The 23,898-nt window shown below is 34.3% G+C and overlaps 2 protein-coding genes across 2 annotated transcripts in view; both read right to left on the minus strand.

Moving 5' to 3' along the window:
• Positions 1–9,653: 9,653 nt before the first annotated feature.
• On the minus strand, positions 9,654–14,182 carry LOC142340440 (innexin unc-9-like). Its single transcript, XM_075391050.1, has 5 exons — positions 14,173–14,182; positions 11,847–12,034; positions 11,006–11,154; positions 10,283–10,449; positions 9,654–9,835 (listed from the first exon to the last, which is right to left on the minus strand). Exons 1-5 carry the CDS (start codon positions 14,180–14,182, stop codon positions 9,654–9,656), a joined length of 696 nt encoding a protein of 231 aa, XP_075247165.1.
• Positions 14,183–22,691: 8,509 nt separating this feature from the next.
• Positions 22,692–23,898, minus strand: part of LOC142339056 (uncharacterized) — a 187,277-nt gene continuing 186,070 nt past the window's right edge. Inside the window, exon 3 of the transcript XR_012759009.1 lies at positions 22,692–22,769. The gene's annotated coding sequence lies outside the window, so the exon portion shown is untranslated. The remainder of the gene's footprint in view (positions 22,770–23,898) is intronic.

The following is a 23,898-nucleotide window of genomic DNA, read 5'->3' on the forward strand; positions in this document are numbered from 1 at the left end:
AGTGCAGGTATTAAAACAAAAAATTGCGTAAAATAGTGATTAACTCTAGAAAATTAACTCGAAAAATCCAACTTTTGCCGCGTAACGTTGACGGATACGTGCAATAGAGCCAACGATATAAAGAACCGACGTTAGAAAGCGCCGAAACCTGACTTTATTTAAAAAGAGCCGAAAGCAAAAAGTTGCCTTTAAATACCCTAAATTGTTAGTTGATTACCAATAAAAATACTTAAGTGGGTTAATTGTCTTATATACGGTTGTGATAGTTTAATATCAAGTCCCATAAGTTGCTAAGGCATGGCCATGGCCCTCTATAATTTGAAGATAATTATTTATTACTTCGCTTTCAGTTTCTTTTACTAGAAAATATTAAAATTTCATTTCTCAAATACTGGGTTATGATTGGCTGAGAGTTTGGTAGTCTTATTTCAGAAGGCAATTTAATTGGCTGCAAAATTTATCGACTAACAATTTAAATAAATTTTCGGCTCTCTTTCAATCGGCTCCTTTCACTTTGGCTGTCTTACAGTCACCAATGTTGACTTGTCATCAATGGAATCTAAAAACTTAGTCAACTGATGCTCTCAAAAACAGTTTGTATTCCCTATTTCCAGCTTAGACAACGTGTTGAAACTTAATGTTTTCCTTAAATGTGACAAAGATTTCTAACACCTTGTAACATTTAGGAAAACCAATAAAAATCAGACCAAAAATGCCATCAAATACTTGTTCTTGTGCATTTCCGTTATATATTATACAAAAAATAACTAATGAGCATCTTTAGAACGCAGACATTTCTGTTGATTGATGGTTCAATGAATCAGCTGGTTTTTTTATTCTTAAAATTTTCAAATCTATTGGAGCAATTAATATATTTGAAAATTCTCCAAAATGCATCTCCGACTCAAATTTTCGACTAATAGTGCCCAATTTCTGCTTGAATATAGTTGAATTTTCATTAGAGTTTAATTCTAATTAATTTTTATAAATTCCATTTTGAATTCTGTTCCTGACGCAGATAATAACATTATTGTTCCTACCCCTCCAGGGGGAGGAACTATATACTCAAATGAGTTTTTTTCAGTCAATTTTTGCCGGTCGATATATTCATCGTAGAGAGTTGAGACTGGTATCATTAGAAAGCTCGTCCAGCGTAGAGTTTGGAATCAAAAAGAATTTTCGTCAATTTTGATAAATTTTGTTAAAACTTTTAAAAATAGTGCCGTTGATTTTATTTTTAAAGACAAACAAGCATTGTTGGTTATTCTGATTTAATTTTTTTGGTCAAAAACTCTGGATAAATAGTTCAGAATTCAGTCTTTTTCGTCAAAAACAGCACGAAATAAGCTACTTTTTTCCACTTTGATTAAATTTGCCGGCAGTAAACTACAGAACAACACTAATACAATCTTTGTAGACTCAGATGGAGGCTATTCCTACTTCAAATTCCGCTGAGAGTGCTCTGTAATTAAATCTTTGCCGTTTTTTGCTAACTTTTCTCGTTGATTATCAAAAATGCAGAATTTACTTTTGAGTTTTCAACTAACAAACTATCTACATCTACAACATTCGAAAATCAATTGTTCCTAAAGGACAATAAGCATTAGCAGGGCTAGTTTTGGGCCAATCTTTGACTGATACAGTCCAAAAAGAATGCATATTGTAATCAGTCGGTCTTTTTTTGAAAAAAGACCTTTTTTTAATAATAAAGAACAGAACATACCAAATCTAAGCTCAGGAGTGATAGGTACAATTGGCTTCCTAAGCAGCTCCAAGCTAAAGCTTTTGGTTTTTTACTTGAAAATTTATGATTGTTTCGACTTTCAAAAAAAAAATGATTTTTAAATAAATAATGGCTTAATGAAATTTTCCTCTATTTTTTTCTTAATTTGGTCATCTTGTAGCTTAGTGTCAGCAAAATATGAATGCCTCCTCATTCTACTGATTTAAAGTTTAGTCTCAATTGCGGCTGTAAGCCTGAAGTTTTTGTTTTCTGGCTTTGATACTACTAGTTTTCAGATTTTTTTTTGTTTTTAGATATTTGACAGTTTTTCACGTTTTCTAGTCACATTATCACATCATTGACAGTTCTCATATCGCATTATTAGCATTCAAAAAAAATTACAATGGAACATTTTAAAATCCTGAAAAATATAGATTATTTTTTTAACGGCCCCGACACTTCTTTCTTGCAGAAATTAATTGAGTTTTTAAATTCTGTCGTTAACTTTCATTTTTACTTTGTTTCGTTCATATGAAATTTTCTGTATAGTGATAGGTTTAACTGGTTTTTCATAGAAAAACAGAGGAGCCAATAATCTGATATTGGTAGACAGTTGATGACTTTCATGACTTTGAAAACAGTCGTTTTCCAAAACTAAAAAAAAAAGCTTTTTAACTTCGCAAGTTTGTTCTTTCTATTTTTATTTTGGTACCTAATCTCGTTAATTACAGGTCCAAAATAAAAATATGGTTCTCAAGACCAGGTGTCAAATTGGATTGATTTCCCAAAATCTATTTCTTTAAAGAATGCGTCATGACCTTACTGACTTCGACACCGGTTTTTCACAAAAAAGTAATTTAATTTGATTTTTGTTATGTTTGATGTTCTTTTAGTAGACGCAAGACATATTCTGGATAGTTGCAAGTCTCAAAGGCTTCAATTGGATGAATAAACGTCTCTATTTAAATATTTTATTTTGTAATTAATGTCTTTCATGGCTTTGGATAAAATTTTGTTTCGAAAAAAAAATCAAATTTATTACATACTTTTGACTTTTCGCTTTTCTGTCTACTTGTTACCTAGTCTCAACAATAAATGGCCACATAGTGCACTATCGGTGTTGAAATAAGGCACAATCATATATATATTGAGGGCCAAAATATGGCTTGACGGTTTTGACAGCGTTTTCTGGCAAGTTCCAATTGAATTTTTGATTTTGTTTTTTTTGTTGTTCTTTTTTACCACGTAACAAAAAGAATGAGGACAGGTCCTAATGCCCTTCTATAGGCGCATTGGTAAACGTAGACTTTTGGGACATATTGATTGATTTCTAATGTTATTCATTACTTTGAAATTAATTGTTTTAAAAAAATAAGCGAATTTTTATCTTAATTGTTTTTGTTCTTTTTCGTCTAATTGTTATCAAACTTTTTGATGGACTGGTCCATATCTTTTCTGGTTATTTTCAAATTATTTTTCTTAGTTTTAGGTTTATCTGGCGGTATGTTGACTTTGTTATTAAATTTTGGTTTTTAAAATGGACATAAAGTTTTTTGATGTAACTAATGTTTGTTGTTGTTGTTGTTTGATTTTGCTGTTCGCCTTGACTTGCTATCTTAATATTGGCATATCACAGCAATCTAAAGCTTCAATTTTTACTCCAATGAGTTATTTGCTTTGGAGGCTGTCTTATCGTTCATACAAATTTTTTTTGAATAATAATTGAGCTTTTTTGATTCCCAAAAAATAATTTTTGGGTTTTTCTATCTGTTCTCCATTTGGTAGACAATTATGCCAAAATTGTGAATGGGCGGGGTCGGAACCTTATGTGCCATCGCACATTACCGAGCCGACTTGTTTTCCAATTTTGAATCAAATAAATCTTATACTGTATTAAATGATATTCATTTCAAATCAAATAAAACCGCACAATTATTTGAATATGTAGTTTTTCAGTGCAATTTTACTACAGTGCAGATTAGTTTTTTAATGTGTTCTGAAAATTTTATTACGCATCAAAAAAATATGGCGTTATTTTTCCGCAAGACGGGTTCAATAATCTTAATACAAGAGAGGATCAAAATATGATGTTTTTAAATATATCTGAAAATTTATACTTCATGTTGACAAATCGTAATTTGACTGAACTTTTTGCCTGATATTAGTGTCGCCAACAAAATGTATCCAATTGAGTTAATTTGAAATATGTTTAGCTTTAGTCAACTTATTTACGAAAAACTTATCCATGAGTAATTCCAATATCAGATAATTCTCGCCATGATTAGCATAAATTTACTGTTGACATACTATCTGTGCAAAGTTTCTCGAAATGACGACTTTAATCAGTACCTGTTAAATGAACTCTTTAAAAAGTGAAATTTTTGTCCGAACTTCAGTTAAAACAATTTTCTAGAAAATACTGCTCCTTAAAAAAACTGTTAAAGAATAAAAAAGGACAGCGATTTGATCGAAACGGCATTTCTAACAAAATGCAAAAGTAGGCTAAAGAGCTCCGATCAGAAAATCGGTTCCTTACTCCTTAACTTAGAAATAATATATATAATATAAATGACCACAATTTATAAAAAAAAAAGAAAGCATTAGGCACATCTATATTAAGCCAAATAGCCCGTTTGCAGTCGCCTTGTATTGATAATTATGGTTTATGACCAGTCTGCGAGCATGCAAAACAATTTTACCGAGTTTGCTCATTTAAGGAAAAAATTTCTCAAAAACGTTCATCTCTAGAAAACTTAACAACGAACAAAAAAGGGTTTTTTGTGAAGCTATTTTAAGTTTATTATTTGAACAATATACAGCTAATAACTCTATATGTACCTTCTAATAAAATATAAATTTTATTCAACTACTAGTTAGAAGTATTACAATTAAAGTTATAGAACTCAATTTTTGTTGATGCCCTAAAATGTATTATACAGATGTTTTCCATTCCTGAGAAACCGGATCTTAAAACCGATACACAGATGTGATGTTCAGAGAAGAACGTTAAAAAATATAGAGCATATACATTCTTGAGAGGTTACGAAAGAGTTCAAGGTTGCCATTATTTTGCAAAAAATTTTCCAAAAAAGGTGATATTTCCGTTCTTGTAGAATTGACACGAGCCGCATTATTTTACTAATTTTTGTGCCGGAAGTTAATTTTAAGGTCTCCTTGATACCAAGATGTTAGATAAATGACAGAATAAAGAATGCGTTATGACCTTACTGACTTCGACACCGGTTATTCACAAAAAAGTAATTTAATTTGATTTTTGTGACATTTGATGTTCTTTTGGTAGATGCAAGACAAATTCTGGATAATTGCAAGTCTCAAAGGCTTCAATTGGATGAATAAACGTCTCTATTTAAATATTTTATTTTGTAATTAATGTCTTTCATGGCTTTGGATAAACTTTTGTTTCGAAAAAAAATCAAAATTATTACATACTTTTGACCTTTTCGCTTTTCTGTCTACTTGTTACCTAGTCTCAACAATAAATGGCCACATAGTGCACTATCGGTGTTGAAATAAGGCACAATCGAATATATATTGAGGGCCAAAATATGGCTTGACGGTTTTGACAGCGTTTTCTGGCAAGTTCCAATTGAATTTTTGATTTTGTTTTTTTGTTGTTCTTTTTTACCACGTAACAAAAGGAATGAGGACTGGTCCTAATGCCCTTCTATAGGCGCATTGGTAAACGTAGACTTTTGGGATATTTTGATTGATTTCTAATGTTATTCATTACTTTGAAATTAATTGTTTTAAAAAAATAAGCGAATTTTTTAACTTAACTGTTTTTGTTCTTTTTCGTCTAATTGTTACTACTCTTGTTTATTGACTGGTTCATATCTTTTCTGGTTATTTTTAAGTTATTTTACTTAGTTTTAGGTTTATCTGGCGGTATGTTTACTTTGTTATTAAATTTTGGTTTTTAAAATGGACATAAAGTTTTTTGATGTAACTAATGTTTGTTGTTGTTGTTGTTTGATTTTGCTGTTCGCCTTGACTTGCTATCTTAATATTGGCATATCACAGCAATCTAAAGCTTCAATTTTTACTCCAATGAGTTATTTGCTTTGGAGGCTGTCTTATCGTTCATACAAATTTTTTTTGAATAATAATTGAGCTTTTTTGATTCCCAAAAAATAATTTTTGGGTTTTTCTATCTGTTCTCCATTTGGTAGACAATTATGCCAAAATTGTGAATGGGCGGGGTCGGAACCTTATGTGCCATCGCACATTACCGAGCCGACTTGTTTTCCAATTTTGAATCAAATAAATCTTATACTGTATTAAATGATATTCATTTCAAATCAAATAAAACCGCACAATTATTTGAATATGTAGTTTTTCAGTGCAATTTTTCTACAGTGCAGATTAGTTTTTTAATGTGTTCTGAAAATTTTATTACGCATCAAAAAAAATTGACGTTATTTTTCCGCAAGACGGGTTCAATAATCTTGAGTTCAATAATCTTGAGTTTTTCCGCAAGACGGGTTCAAAAAAAATAAGTTCAGCTCTAGAAAAGTTAACAACGAACGAGAAGGGTTTCTTGTCAAGCTATGTTAAGCTTATTATTTGAACAATATACAGCTAATAACTCTATCTGTACCTTCTAATAAAATATAATTTTTATTCTATTATTAGTCAGAAATATTACAATTAAAGTTATAGAGCTTAAAATTTTGTTGATGCCCTAAAATGTGTCATACAGATGATTTCCATTCCTGAGAATCCGGATCTTAAAACTGATACGCAGAGACGATGTTCAGAGAAACACGTTAAAAAAATGTAGAGGATATACATTCTTGAGAGGTTACGAAAGAGTTTAAGGTTGCCATTATTTTGCAGATAGTTTTCCAAAAATAGGCGATAGTTCCGTTCGCGTAGTATTGACACGAGCCCCATTATTCTACTAATTTTTGTGCCGGGAGTTAATTTTAAGGTCTCCTTGATACCAATTAAAAGATAATAAGATGCTAGATAAATGACAGAAATGGTGTGATTTCAGGAAACCTCCTCGCACGCGGTTTTTGTATACACAGAGTCCCTTTTTATCAGAGGAGACAAGGTTAATTAAAAGAAAAAAAAATGCAAAACGCTTGCATCATTGCGAGCGACTAATGAATATTGTCGGAAGCAGAAATTAGCCAAACATAAGTTACGGTTTGATGTATGTTGGGAGATGGTAAAGCAGCCTGCATTATAAAAAACTAGGTCTTCGAGGATCTGAATTAAAATTCATCGATATCTTCAAGGTTTACATATGTGTGAATCTTGGGTTTTTGAATGAAGCCTATGGCCATTGGAGATATATACTCTAGTTTCATTAGTAAAAACAACATTCTGCCAAAATTGAAAGCTTCTTGGGCATCAGCATATTCCATTTTAATCGAAAACATCGCGTTTACCAAATTTTTTCGAGAAAATGATGAACACATTTCTCTCAAGACTTCCCACCAATATTTCACACCTTTTTCATACCTCAGCGCAACACATGCTTACGGTGCAAGAATCATGCTTAAAAAACATGAATTGTGCTGTACGTATCTTCATGGCTTAATTTTGTTCATTTTAATGTCGTTTTAAAAGAGTTAACAAAATAATTGGGATTTTTAAAATAATTGCAATCATTTTGATATTAGACAGTTGTAGAACCAAATAAAAAAGAGTTGAAAATTTTCCACTAGCTAGTATTGCTAGGAATCATTTGTTGCATTTATTTTTAGAATTATTCCTTCACTTTTATCTATTTTACTTCTGAATGCTGACTATTTGTTTTTACAAAACTCACAAGCAATTATGATCGTTTGCATCAAATGTCGTTCAAGAAATACACAGCAATCTCCAATTCATAATTACATAAATTTTATTTATCTGTCGCTAAAACTATATTTATGAAAAAATCAGCATATATTCAAAACGCTTAGCTAGGCTGCAAACACTTTCCGATCGGCCAAGTAGTTAAAATTTTTGTTAAAAATATCTCTGCGCATACTAGTTTCCCTATTGCACGATAGCATGAAGAAATCAAGCATTGATTTGCTAAGAAACAGTAATCAGGTCTAAAGAGAGTTGATATTGATACCAGACTTTTCTTTGTTCAGTAAGAAAAAATTAAATCTAAGTAAATCCAAATAAAACTACAAAAGGACAAACTCTGTCTGAATTTCGCCATTTTAAATTTGGTAGCGGTTGATTTTCAATACTTCAGTTTTATTTTTCTACTTTTATTTCCTCATGGAATATGTATCTCAAAACATTTTATCCCAGCAAAATCTGTGGCTCCAAAATTAAATTAAAATGGTTATTTCTGCAAATTCACCAATTCATTCTACAAAGCACCTTAAAATGGTAGAATGGATTTTTCAAAAACAGCTAGCAATTGGTCTGTTTAATTTTGTATTGGGCCTGCTCAATAGGTCTTGTGATTGGTTATTATCTGACGCAAACTGTATATATGTAATTTTTCCTGCTTCGTCGAAATTGATAAACTAGTTGAGTTTTTGGTGTCGAATTTTAAATTGTCGCGCAAAAAATTTGTCAATGTATTTAACTAATTTTCGTTTCTTACTCTATTTTTGCACTCAACTAGTTGTGAAAGGGTAAAAAAATATTAGTCCTCATGCTTAATACGAGCTTTCATGTTCTGTCTTGTAATAATTTGTAGCTAGTATTTACAATTACATTTGAAAAGCATCGTATACGTATAAAATCACGATAGTTTGATCATTAATCCTTGTTGTCATCTGATCCTATTTTACGCTAAATTTAAACTATAAAATTATCGTCAATTTCTTTAACACACAAATGAAAAAAAAATGCAAATGCGAAAGAGGTAAGGTACAGTTAAATATGTATCATTCTGACAATTTTCACAAACTTCAGCGTTCAAGTTGAAGATTTACAAAGTAATTTAGAATTCAAATTGAATGTTTTCAGTGACATCTTGCAAATCAGTTACTTCAGTATTCTTCAAAAACTCTTTTCTAAAGGGCTTTTTTCAGTTCTTTATTAAACAAGTTCTGATAACGCTTTTATGTCTGAAATGAGATTGCAGACTATTATAAACTGGAATGGCGTGTGCAACAGAAGAATCAGTTGAAACCTAAATGCTGTTTTTATAATAAATATGAGATTTTTTTTGAACTCTGGTGTCGCGCACATAGTAGTGAGAAATTCATTTTTATAATCTGGATTGTTGTTGCTGAGTAAATGACAAAGAAAACTTGCTCAACAAATCTTTAAGAGAAAACAATTGTAATACTTTGTTTCGAATTTGAGATTTGTGAACCGGTCGTACTTTCTCGTTTTAAAAAGATTTCAGTTCTCAGATTTAATTCTTTTTCCAATGTTGTGATCAACGTTTTTTGCAACGCCTCAATTAAAGCTGAATAGGGTATGTGACTTACTACAATTGCATTTAGCAGACAATTTTGTTGTCTAATCCGGTAATCTGTTATTTAATTTACGCAAAACTTTTATTCCTCAAGTCGCTCTCTGAAAAATCATTTTCACTTCTTCGTCAAGTTTTAGTTTGCTGTCATGCCAAGATACTTTACGTCAGTTGAATTTTCTATTTTTTCGTTGTCGACCATCAAAATGTTGTTTGAGAAACTTTTCTTGACGCTGAATACTATATACTGTTTTTTGTGTGTTCACCATCAACTGGGACTTGGCAACGAAATCGACGGTTTTTGAGATGCTATGTTCTAGCTTTGTTTTCGATGGAATTTCATCAATGCTTGATGTAAAAATGAAAATGTCGTCTGCATACTGGACGACTATACAATCTTCTTCTACAATCTTTGCTAAGTCGTTCACGTAAATGTTAAACAACAGAAGATAGTACCTTGTGGAACTCCTCTTTTTAAAGCTATCTAATCTGATTGAACTCCATTTAGGACAACTCAATCCTGCAATACTAATAATGATCAATGAATGTCTTCCTACCTAATGCCCGTATTTCGAAGTCGCATAGAGTGATGCGAGGGAATCTCCAGGTACCAGTCCAGTCTACCTGTCTCAGTATGTCACCCATTACATGCACTCCATACATGTAGTATCCAGGGCCCATCCACAGGTTCAGAAACGCCATTTGCAGCACTAAACACGGGCAAGCCAAAATAACACTCGAAGACGCTGAAAATCTCATCTTGTAAATGCATAGGACATTTTTCAATGAAATTGAAGTGCATTAAACAAAAACAAGCTTGAAATAATATCCAAATTTAAAATTGTCAAATATTGATAATGTTTTACCTGCAAAAAAAATCTTGGAAGTGCCAAAAATCTCCTTTATCTTGTGATGGCCTTAGAAATTTTTGAAAGAAAAAAAGCAAAAAAAAAACACATTTAAAAAGAGAATTATATATGAATTGAAAACACACATTAAAGGGAAACAGGGCAAGAGGTTTCGTCAGCACCCTGAAAACTGTGATTAATGTGTGATTGCATTATGCATAGTTTTCATTTATCAATCAATTTTAATCGCGATACAAGGCACAATTTCATAGGTCATCCGAGTAGATGATGTGTATAATTGTAGAGTACCAATGTTGATGCAGTATCCCATTTTGATAGCGAGGTACATTGTGGAGAGGATGTTTCCATATCTGTGACTGCAGAAGATGAAGAGGTAGCGAGACAGTTGGAACTTCACTCTGTTTATACACGACGTCCTACCATCTCGCTGACTCGTCAAGTACTTGTCAATGTACCTGTAACAGATGCAACTTTGGGACACATTGGAAGTCACAAATACAATAGGTCCCAGCTTGAGGTGCTAGAAAAAAAGTCGGGCCTTATGCCTAATTATCACCCTTTCTCCACCAGCTTAGTGGTCGAACGTATAGCCCCAACCCAAAAATACCATAAGGGGGATATAGTTTTGTGGGAGGGTGGGCGTCAAAAGTCGACATGTCCAGACCAAAGAAGAATGACGTATAAGGGGGCATGACGGCGGATCGTTGTCTGTCTGGTACCTCATAGCCTGGGATATCAACCAATTACATCTTTTTATCTTTTAAACTTTGAGCATTACCAAATCGGCCAGAGCTTATTTCGGAGTGATCTTTAAACTAAGTGATGAGCATCTGAGTGCGTGTGCGGCTCGCTCTTATTACACTTAGTTAAAGTCTGTTTAATCGGCTCATTGTGAACGGTTATTGGCTGATCATGGATGACTATTGTCTGATCAGAGGTATTGAAGACCAAGGACTTCAGTTCAGGCTCTATGTAAAATGTATAATGTGTGAACAATTTTGATTGACTAACTTTGCGAGAAAGAGGAACATTTTCTCTCTGCTGTCTGGAGTGACGATGGTGTCGAAGTTGCTGAGAGAGATGACCAGGCCATCTATGTCTATTCCTGTGGCCTGGTAGCACCTACGCCAAATCAGCCGGGGGCCGTAGAATAACAATGCCTGAATACAACGAGTCTTTGGTTGTCATAAGAATAATTGCCGAATTTTTATCCGGGTCCAATTATTAACGCCTTTTGAGTGCATAATTGTGGGGGAAATAAGTTGACAGCGTTGAACAATGTAAGAAATATGCTGTAAATTGGCTGAATGAGTTAAAGTTTCAAATACTTCAGCAGCTTTCGGCTGTAAAGGTATAATGCATTGAGATCCGATATCAATATATGCATTTCGTATGATGGATCCTAACGAAAAACTGGTACCTGTTATGCCTAGAATGTCCAGGTTTGCTGCAAGGATTTAAGAAAAAACGACTTTTTTAAAGATTTTCTTTGATCGCATTCAATTCAATTCGTACCTATCTTTATTAGAAGATTGACGCGATTAAAAGTTGCGCACAATTAGCGGTAAAAATTTTGTAAGGTTTGCTATTTTTAGCGCTATTAGAGCTAAATTTGTTTCCACAGCATTCGTTTTCACAGCATTCACTGCTACTCTTGCATTATTTTATTACAATGCTGAATGCGGGGAAGATAATCGGTGAATTTTTTTAGATATTTGCGTATTTAACGGTGAATACTTTTTTTTACCGCATTAAGCACTAAAAATCGCGAATCTTATCACCACATGCTTTTTTATCAATTTTTACCCCTTGACACCTCGACCCGGGTGATAGAAGAGAATAATTAATAAACCTGTATTGAGAGTATCATTGGTATCCATTGGTAATAGGTGACCTCGTGCTCTCTCTTCTCTGCCTTTCCCTCCTCCACTGGCATTGACATCTCCAGGTAGTACGTGTTAGAGATCCAGCACACGTTGTTTGTGTAGTCCACCCAGTCCTTGGTAAAGTGGGCTGGACACCAACAGTTGATCGGGTCACCTAAATTAAACCAAGTTTTCCATAATCAGAGAATCTGCCTGCTTAATAGAACATAACTTCAACTATTAAAAATCTAGCTAAAATATTTGATTATTTTGATTAAATCTGATAATATGAAAATTTTGCGGGAAAATGAGAAAAATATTTAAACCGAAATACAAAAACGCTTAAAACGATATCAGCCGCGAGGCTAGTCCTGTTCTTTGCCTGGCCATGAATGCCCACATTTTTCTACGTCTATCTTGCAGGATCTTGTAAGGTTCTTGCAAAGTTAGCGTCATTTGCAAGAATGTTGCAAGATCTTTCAAGATAAGCGTCGTAATTCGTCTAGTTCATCTGTTTTTACGTCTCGAAGAAGAATTTTGGAGGCGTGTCTGTTTTTGTTAAGCAAACCTCAACATTTTGTTTGGTAATTTTACTAAAAATACACAGCTATGTACTGAAGATTTTTCCAAAAAAAGTTACGGGTAATTTAAGGTAATTTTACGTTAACAGGGTAATGTAAATTTCTACTTTAACTCAAGATAAGGTAAAGTTAACGTAAATTTTACCATAACTTTACCTTAACAACAGTTTACCTGAATTCCGTTAAGGTAAATTTACCTTAACTTTTTAGAGTTCAGACGTAAAAGCCCGTGAAAAAAGTTCAATTAGGTAATTAAAAATATTGTACAACTATGATCCAAAAAAAAACAATTCCCAAAGATCTTCCAAAAGCAGTTTCAATGCACTAAAAAAGAATTTCTGCTATATTATTTTTTGGAAGCTGAGCGTCAAAAAAAAGTACAAGTTGCTATTAAAAACACAAAATAAGTCTTAAAGTACTTTCAAAATTTCCCAACAAAATGGAAAACAGCAACTTGCAGCGCAATTTATTTCAGGGAATTAAAGAATTACAGTTCGAGAAGACATAGCTAAAGCGGAGACATTAACAACTCTACAGTTCTGGAATTTGGACATTAATATTTCCTTAACTATATCAGAGTTTAATTGCACAAAATTTCAGATAAAAAACCCACAATTTAAAAAACTATTATTTTATCTCTGAAATAGCGTCAAAAATTGAAAAGACTTTCTTAAAGGCGTGGGTGTAGCCTCAGGAAACCATCGGGCATTTTTGAAAGCAAATTTCTTGTTTTTTCAACTTTTAAGAAATTTTGGTGTTGTAGCTGTAAAATTCGCACTTCCAGAAAACAAAAAAATTTCAAAAATTTGAAAATCTCTTTTATTGAAAGACTTTAACAACTTTATTTTCAAAAAAACTTCAACCAATTTTTTTGCTTTTGAGGAAAAAAAACTATGTCAGCATTTATGAAGGTTTTTTAACAGTACAAAGTTTTGGAAGCGTTTCTCCAGAAATTTCTTTAAAATTGTGGGAATGTTATTTAAAAAAATTAGAAACTTTTTCGAGGGATCGTTTTTATCACACGTGATAGTAATTAGTTTTTTGTTGGCAGAATGTTAAGAGTCAAAGTTGTGACAATGTTCTGATGGATTTGCACATTTACTGTTTTTTCAATGCTTGTTGTAAATGGACTAAGGCAATCGTTATTTACACTTGCCGGTTTTGCTCTTAAGATAATCAGTTGACAAAATTTAAATTAAATACGACACGTCTTTTTGGATGGAACAATTTCAAGATTATTGTTTTCAATTATTTTTGACAGTTTAAAAATTGACATATCTTAGGCTATGCTAAAGCAAAAATTGGTTATCTCTCAAATATTTTCTCTGCGTTGGTGTGTACAATTAAATGCAATCTTAAAACTTTTGCGCGTTTTTGCCTATGAGCAATTAATTTTGGTAGAAAAATTTTGCCGAATGATTTCCCTTATAATAATTGCCGGATAGATTGTCGCTTAATATCCAATCTTTCAATGTTCGAACGGTAAATGGCTCTGATAAAATATATATTGGAATCATAACGGAAGACTTCTTTTTGTTTTTCTAGTATTTCTTTGAGAGAACAGGTTTAAATAATTCAGAGAAATGTTTTGGTTTACTGAAAAATTTCAGACCCTTAATCAACTAGAAGAGTTTACAATTAATAAAAAATGACCTTTAAAATTTAACAGTGCAATGGGACTATATGTACAACTTCTATGAACGCACAATTTTTATTTAAAAGTGCGTCGTACCAGCTGCCATATTTTTTGAAACTAAAACTATCAGTTAAGTGGAAGGAAATTTGTTCAACGATTAATAAACGCTATTAACGTTTTTTGCTCAGAGGTCAAAAAAGTCATCTCATAATAGAGATCTTGTTTCCTTATCTATCGTGTTTTTTGTTGAAACTGCATTTAATCAATTTTTGCTCCGCGTGATTTATTGTAAGCACTCGATATTTATTTTCATCTTTCGAAAAAGTGTTGCACAAAAGTCTCCAAAAAATTCATATAGAGTAGCACCAGATGTAGCACAAGTTCTTCTATGGATGAAAGAGGCCAAATCACTCAATGCATGATTTATGAGACCCATTTTAACATTGCTGGAATGAATAGTTTCTGGTTATCTAGCACATAATCAGTTGCAAAACAAGCAATCAGAAGAGGTGAAAGAGGTGGAAAAAATTTAACAATACTTCATAAATGATTGTGTGGTACAATAGTACATGCTAGTCTGGGGGCTATTGATTTGGTGCAGCTAATCAAGTTCATTTTAATTTAAATCAAATTAGTTCATTTTCATTTACCATTATTTCATTCATCATTTAGTTCTTGTTCTGAAGATCAAACCTTATGTTTTCACAATTTTAATTTTGTTTACATCCCGTGTATGATATCTTTTGTCTTTTCATGTTGTCTCGTGATTTTAAGTTGCCGCAATTGGAAATGTAGTATTGTGAACAAATTGTTGATCAGTTTTAGTTAATCTTAAATTGGAATCATTCTGCTCATTTTCTGAATTTAATTTAGTTGTCTCTCTCTTAAACTAGATTCCGCTCTGCAAAAAGCCTTAATTTAAACAAGATACAAATAAAGCGTATTTCGATCAGCGAAATACCCATTCAAAAAGTTAACGAACTTTCGCTCCACCAATTCTACAATAATTCTGTATTCAGAATATAAATTCAACAAGCATCAAAATTAAGTGTCATTTCGCTCCGCGAGTTAAACCACAATTTGGAACACTAAGTTTGAATAAATCGGCACCGCGAATCAACTCAGTCTACAGATTGCTAATCTGTACGACATGGCGCAGTCAGCTCGAGAGTCTCGAAAAACACCACTGTCGATAGAACCATTTTGGGAACGTCCAACGTCGGACCCACCAATCAGATGGGAAAAATGGCGGATCCAGATCAAACTTGCGATCCTCGCACGTGAGAAAATCACATTGGACACGCTGTTACAACCGAAACCTACGACAGTTCGACTACCAGTGGAACCAAAGTACAAAACGGCAATTGAAGATTCAACAATGGAAACGGAGAGAGACCGTCAGATACGAAACAGTCAATGGAAGTTGCAATGGGAGTTAAAATGTCAACAAAAAGTTAACAAAAGCGGGAGTACTATGCGGGGAACGGCCATGGAATCTTTGTGATCAAAAATGTGTGTCTCTCCTATACCTAAGCATTTGTACAGAGGGAAGACGTTTGCTAACACAAAAATTTCTTCATGACAATATCTATGACCTGTCTACCCTCAAACTTTGGGAGATGATGGATATCGCCTTTATCCGTCCGCGAAATATTACATTCGATCGATATGTGTTCTTTTCTCGAAAGCAGAAAAAAATGCGAAACAGTAGAAGAATTCTACAGCATCTTGAAAGAATTGGCTGAAAACTGTGATTTTGAAAATTGTGAGGAGGTAATCATCAGGGACATCTTCATCACAAACATGTTAGATGATGATATTCAACGGGAACTTCTCCGCGAGACAGTTGACCCAGAATGAGCACTCAGTATTGCAGTCAATATGGAAATGGGCCACCAGAACCAGCAGAGAATATCATCCAATAACAGTGCAACTGGCAGTACAGTAAACGCAATACAATCATTCAATCGATTTCGCGGCGCGAATGTGCGTGGAAATCAATCAGGCAGAACAGTAGTGAACCGTGCATCAGTTGGACAATGTCGTGGTTGTGGTCAGTCTTGGACACCAACGCATCGCCAGGTTTGCCCGGCTATGGGTAAGAAATGTAATCACTGTGGTTTGCTCAACCACTTCGCAAAGGTATGTCGAAGAAAACTTAACACTGCACGAAATACACAACAAAATAATCGTATTAATAACATAGAAACTGTTGAAACTACAGATCAAAATTCAAGTCAGGAAAGTCAAAACGTTAATTATATAAATTACAACGAGCAAATTAATTCGGACTATGATTCTTCGGACGACAATTACGTTGCGACTGTAGAAAATGTTAATTCACTGCAAGCAGCACTGAAGAATATGATGATAACGATCGGAAATACAGATTGTGATTTGCTTCTCGATTCCGGTTGCAGTATTATTATTATGTCGCTTGCTAAAGAAATAATTTATAACTGTCCGCAATCACAATGGCCAAAGAAAAAACCATTAGAACCAAGTCTTTTTCTAATGACATTGTAAGAACTCTAGTCACTTTGAAAACGCCAGTTCGATGCAACGATTGGAAAATCCAGAAAGCAAAAATTACGGTCGCAGCTGATGGTTTCCGACCAATTCTCGGACGAGACCTTTTTGATCAATTAGGCATAATAATATCGCAAAAACCTTGCCCGAATGTAGAAGTCAAAAACATAGATCAAACTTGTGCGATTAAAAGGTCGTTAGCAAAAAAATTCCCAGAATTGATCTAACGAAACGGCAAATCTAAACATCACACGGTTAACTCAAAATTTCACAAAAGTTATCGAGTAATACATCAAAAAGGAAGAAAAGTGCCAATACATCTTCAACCGAAAGTGAAAATTGAACTTGAAAAATTGCTAAACGATGAAGAAATATAGAAAAACTGACTAATTGTTCTGATCAATTTTTTATCTCTCCAATAGTCATTACAGTGAAAAAGGATCAGTCAATCAAAATAGCACTAGATTCCAAAATTCTAAATAAAGCTATTCACAAAACAAGTATCAAATGCCAAACATAGATTCGCTAATTCAAACGATTTCACAAACACTGTCAACGGCGCCAAAAGAGACTGCTTATTTTACAACTCTTGACTTGCAGTACGCTTATAGTCAACTAAAGTTACACAGTGATACGGCCCGCCATTGTAACTTTAATATCGTAAGCGGAGATATGACTGGCACATATCGCTTTAAAACTGGATATTACGGTCTTACGGATAGGCCAGCTGAATTCCAAAAAGCTATTGATTGCACTCTCGCAGGTCTGGATAATGCTTTCTGTTTCTTGGACGATATATTGATAGTGAGCAGAGGTGGAATACAAAAACATCTCGATTTAGTACGGAAATGTCTAGTAAAACTAGATCAAGATAATCACCGAATAAATCTTGCAAAATGTCACTTCGCAAAAGAAAAAATCGGATGGCTCGGACATAATATTACACAATCAGGTGTAACTCCACTATCAAACAAAACGGATGCAATCGGAAAATTATCATCACCTTCAAATCTTAAGAAACTTTGACCGTTTATGGGTTCAGTACACCATTTAGGAAAATTCATTCAAAATTTGTCACAACTATGCTACACACTCCGACCTCTGCTTAAGAAAAATACAAAGTTTCTCTGGACAGATGAGCATGAAAAACAGTTCTCATTGATTAAAGAACAAATTGCGAAAACTACCGAAAACAAACATTTTAATCCGGAATTAGAAACACGAATTAAATGCGACGCTCCACGTAAAGGTCTGGGATGTGCATTAGAACAACGAACACCTAATGGTTGGCATACAGTAGCATTCGCGTCACGATTCTTGAATTCGGTTGAGGACAGATATAGCATAAATGAGCTCGAACTTTTGGGTGTTGTCTGGTCCGTGGAACACTTTATATATTATTTATACGGCAAACCCTTTACTGTAATTACTGATCATAGGGCTCTTCTCTCAATCATGAGAGAGAACAGATCTAGCAAATCTTATAATAGTCGATTGACACGTTGGGTAGATCGATTACTACCATTTGATTTTTCAATTGCTCATCTCCCCGGCTCAAAAATGGGATTAGTGGGTTATATCTCTCGCGACCCGCAACAAAAAGCCGTTAATATATCTACATATGACGAGCAATTTATAGTAGCAAAATTGAATGTAATTAAACGCGGTGCGAAACGCTTCTTATTAAATGCAGAACATTACGTCGATTTCGCAGCGCAAAATCCGCTTACAAAACGAGCCTCAAATAATCCAAATTCCTCTAACAAATTATGCAGTGAATTCGCACCGCAAAATCCATAATATTCTACAATTACGAATAATGATAACTCAATTAACGAATTAACGAATTAACACCAAATAACTTAAATTCCAATATTCAAATCGAGACAGCTAACATTCCTCGCTCGCTTTTTGCCTTGAATCGTTCTACCAAACAGTCGCTACTCGATTTAAACAATTTCCAACGAATTGCAAACACATTCAATAAAGTATACATGATGTCTCAATTAAACTCCGACGATGAAACTTTGATGCAAGTCAAACAATCGACGCCCTCAAGAGTACAATTTGAAGACGAAGCAGGACCTTCATCAACGCAAGCAGTACCCGCGACGCCAATCACCCCTACCACTGATACGACAACAGTCACTTCGCCTTCAGTAGATGATCTTTATTTGGACTCCTTCAATTTAGCTCTCTCAAAGATCTTTTCCAGTTCCCTGATGGCTAGCCTTACAACCAAGGATGCGATTCTGAAAGAGATACCAGATTGCATCCTGACCAAAAATGAGGACCGATGCAAGCAGATATCACCCTATATACATTCCTTCTAAAAAGACCTACACGTTAGGAATGGATGTGTATGCATCGACGACAGGATAGCCCTTCCCCATGCCATCAAAGACGCATACGAGGACGCCATCCACGCAACTCATCCTGGAATATGAGGGATGACCGATATGGCAACTCACGCGTGGTGGCCATATATGCACAGGGACATAGCTACAAAAACTGCAAAATGCAACCCCTGTGTCAAGATTGGTAAAAATTTAACATCTATTATACCTGCTAATAAATGGGCACCATTAAAGTTATGCAAAGTTCCAAATGAAGAAATTCAAACTGATTTTGGAGGGCCAATTTATAATGAAAAAATCAAGAGATTTACTTTCTTGCATGTATTGATCGATTTTTAAAATTCCCAACAGCAGAAGTATTTGATAGAGCTAATGCAGATAATATTTTGAAATTTCTTGAAGAATATGTTTTGCTACACGGTATACCCCGTACAATTGGATCAAGCTCGATGCCAAACGGGACAACAAGTTAAAACATTTTGTAGTTAAAATAACATACAGTTAATCGAAGCTCCAATACACGATCACAGAGCAATTGGCTTAGTTGAAAGGCTAATACAGACAATCAAGAATCGCTTAGCTTGCAATAAAACGGCGGCGCGAAATCAATTCAATGTGAAAGCATCAATTAATTCAATAATTTATCAGCTCCGAATATGCCGTCAAAAGACTATTAATATATCGCCATTTGAGGCACATTTTGGTAGAAAGGCGAATACTCCATTAAGTAATATAACGACTAAACCGGACCCAAAAAGTCTAACCTACAAAAATATTTTAAATAAAAATTTAGATTTGGAGACTGTCCGATGGGATGAACTCATTGCTGATGAAAATTGGAACAATGACGGACGCAGCGACACAGAAATTGAGACGAACAAAGACAGGCTGAGCAAAGATGCGACAAAAAAAAAACGAGGACCCGAACAAGGAATCAAGAATGATTCCCCACCCAAACGTTGGACAATCAGTACCACGCACAGAAGCTTCATTAGAAGTAAAACTTGCGAAAACGAGACCGCGTATGAAACGATCAAAGAAAAGCCTCGATGGCTTATACGACGTGTTGGCGCCTGGATCTTCGGTTGTAAAAACGAATACATTCACCTCAGTCATTAAACAACCAGGAAAGAGAGACGTAACTATCAGAAATTCAGACTTAGCGAAATTTGGTACAAAAGCCGAACGTCACACCGAACTACAGGCCTACGCAAATCGACGACCAAAGATACCAACAGGAAAAACAACCGAGGATCTGATCAGCCATCACGCGAAAGAATTAAGGAAGAAGCTAGAGGGAGGAAAACGCATGAAGCACAGAAAATTAGCCGATGATGTCAGTACAGTTTCTTCTATACATTCTAATGTCATACGCGCTCTTCGGGTACGAATGCCCACTAAACCAAAAAGATCGATAATAACAGCACCGCCAAAACAACCCGCCGAAATAAGAAGTGATTTCGCGGTGCCAATGGAGATGCCATCTACGTCAATTGTTATAGCGGAGCCACCTAGCAGAACCAAACGTAAAGCCGCTACAAAAGCCTCAGCTGCATTAATTCCTTTAAAACGAAAACGTTCAACACCCTCGGTTACCGAATCAGATGATTCCGTCACATCAGTACAAACTTGTCCCCCTACAACATCCAGTCCTGGTGTAATTGCGAGAAACAAAAGGAGACAAATCATCAAGCAACAACAATGCCAGAACAAATCGATAATCTCCGCCATACAGACAGCCGCTGCCCAAACCCAACAAAGCGAATCTGACTTTACAGTCGGCCCAAGTTCACCGACACAATCGTACCCTACACAATTCTACGTCTCGCCCAATTACGAAGGACCAGAATCAGCGATGACAGTCGGCGAAGCCGAAAGATATTATGAAAGTGATAGCGACTAAAACTTAACCAAAAACTGTTGACATTTAAAAAACGAAACAACTCTGATTCAAAACATTATAGTATTAATTATTTAACCAGTACATATGTTATTAATTTTCTGATAAATAACTTTGTCATTTATTTTTGTCAAAGGGGAAATGTGGTACAATAGTACATGCTAGTCTGGGGGCTGTTGATTTGGTGCAGCTAATCAAGTTCATTTTAATTTAAATCAATTTAGTTCATTTTCATTTACCATTATTTCATTCATCATTTAGTTCTTGTTCTGAGGATCAAATCTTTTGTTTTCACAATTTTAATTTTGTTTACATCCCGTGTATGATATCTTTTGTCTGTTCATGTTGTCTCATCATGATTTTAAGTTGCCGCAATTGGAAATGTAGTTTCGTGAACAAATTGTTGGTCAGTTTTAGTTAATCTTAAATTGGAATCATTCTGCTCATTTTGTGAATTCAGTTTAGTTGCCTCTCTCTTAAACTAGATTCCGCTCTGCAAAAAGCCTTAATTTAAACAAGATACAATTTAAGCGTATTTCAATCAGCGAAATACCCATTCAAAAAGAGAACGAACTTTCGCTCCACCAATTCTACAATAATTCTGTATTCAGAATATAAATTCAACAAGCATCAAAATTAAGTGTCATTTCGCTCCGCGAATTAACCCACAATTTGGAACACTAAGTTTGAATAAATCGGCACCGCGAATCAACTCAATCTACAGATTGCTAATCTGTACGACAGATTGCTTGCAAATGAAAGATATCGTTTCATTTCCAATCATTTTTTTGGTTGACATGGGATTTGTAGGTTTGAGGCGTTTCAATATTAAAAAAAACAACTAATCTGGTGCATTGTGTATTTAAAATCATTTTTTCCAACTCATTTACTCAAAAAAATTGGTGCTTCACAATAGCGTATATTTTGTTCCTCTGCTTTTGCATGGCAGGCGAGCATTTGATCATAGCCAATATTGCAAGTGATCTTGAACATGCTCAATTTTCTTTCTTTTCTTCCTTTTCATCTGTATCTTTGAGCAATTAAAACGAGCTTTGTTTGACCCTCCTGTCAACCAGCTTTGAGAGCATAATTTCTGAGGACCACAGGATTGTTTTAATAAGGCTTAATATGAATCTTATAAGCAACAACTTGAATTGGAACTTTGAAATAACGGATAAAAAATTTTTAACTGTGATAAAATTGCTCACCTACATACTGCTTTGTACTGACAAGTGCAGCGAGAATGATGAGAGCGAGAGAGGTGATCTTGTAGTTGAGTCTATCGATCCAGTCTCCATCAGACCCTCCGTGTATTGCTAACAGGGTCTATCATTACATACACATTATCCGCATTGTATTTCTTTACCATGTTTTTAAAAAGGAAACTTGAACGGAGCTCATTTGAGTTACAAAATTTAAAAAAGTTCAGTGAAATTATTCAATTGATGTGTCGACATTGAAGAACTGGAAACTCTTGTCATATATGAGCAACTCTTTTAAGTATATATTAAACTTTTGAACAAAATTAATGTTTTTAAAATGATTATCTAAAGTTTTTTTGAACATTTTCCAAAAACTTAAACGAGGATCATTAATGGATATAAAACTAAACGTCATACAGTTTCTTCATCTATATGATTGATAAACAAGGCAAAGTGTGATTATTGTCTTAATAATTATTTTTAACGAGGATCGTTGCCTGGGTTTGCTTAGGGCCCGGTCCGTAATTGGGAAAATACCTTCGAAGAAAAAGTACCTTTCAAAGAATGTATTTTTGGTTCTCATTTGAGCGCAAATTTATTCTACGGTAAAGAAATGTGTTCCTTGAAAACTTCCGCAATCATGTCAGTATCGTCAAGGGCGGCAACTGCAGAAGCCACAGTGTTGGGTTTGATTGCTCAACGCCACTGATTAACCACAAGTAATAATAAAGTAAATTATGTTAATTATTTAAAATGTATCGAAATCAATCACCAAAAGAGGCACAGCGAAAGTTTACGGCCGAACACTTTAAATATTATCATCATCATCAACGTTATCACCGGAGAACGTGCTTTAGTTGCATTTCATGGTCTATTTTTATGACAATTCTATAGACAAATTGCAACTATTATAATACATGTCTTTACCTCAATGGACACATACTTCCACATACACTAAAAGAACAAAAATGCTAAATTTTTTGGTTTGATAGCTCCCAGTTAGAGCCTAGCCCTAATCAATCTCTCAGAAAAAAACGAAGAGGTGAAGGAGACTGCTCAGAAATGCACAACCAAGTAAAGACTTACAGAAAAAAGATTACAAACGTGGTATTCTCCTAGGTCAAATTGACCGCGCACTGTCATTTGAAGAGTGCTGATATTTATTTTTATCTTAAAAACGCAAGAAAATTCATCTGAATCAGAGGTACAAACAATTGGGGAAACTACTCCATCCGTGACGAATAAAGACAAGACTTACAATTTCGCTTGAACGTTTCGAAAACACACAATATCTCAGTCAATGAACACATTCACTAAAAACAGAAACTAATAAAAGCACTAGGACTACGTCGGAATAGCAGGCCAATAACAAACTTTTTCTTCGAGAACCACCAGAAAAACAAAAGAAAGAACATTCGAGACCAAATTTTTTTTTGAAAGTAGGATGTCAATCTTGGAGTGCTATGAATTCAAGCGAACAATGAGATTTATTTATTCTTCATTAGCAACCGCTAAAACTTGTCGTTAATGAGACTACAAGATAAAAGAACAAAACAACAAAACATTGCTGGAAACTTGCTTCTTATACTTATGGGAAAAACAGTTCCAAAGTTGCAGAAAGTAAAAACTGCTGACTAAAATTATATTGCAATAAACCAATGCGTCATGAGCCATCCACAAGACATGTCTGCTGGACCATTAAATGATAGGACCGTGATAAAAACAAAAAGTACAAATTTGGCCGACAACTGTCATTTATAGAGTGCAGACATTTGTTTTTATGTTAAAAACGCATGAAAATTCATCTGAATCAAAGGTACAAACAATTGGGGAA

This window comes from Convolutriloba macropyga, chromosome 1, assembly GCF_964194025.1.
Source record: "Convolutriloba macropyga chromosome 1, txConMacr16.3, whole genome shotgun sequence".
Taxonomy (NCBI): Eukaryota; Metazoa; Xenacoelomorpha; order Acoela; family Convolutidae; genus Convolutriloba; species Convolutriloba macropyga.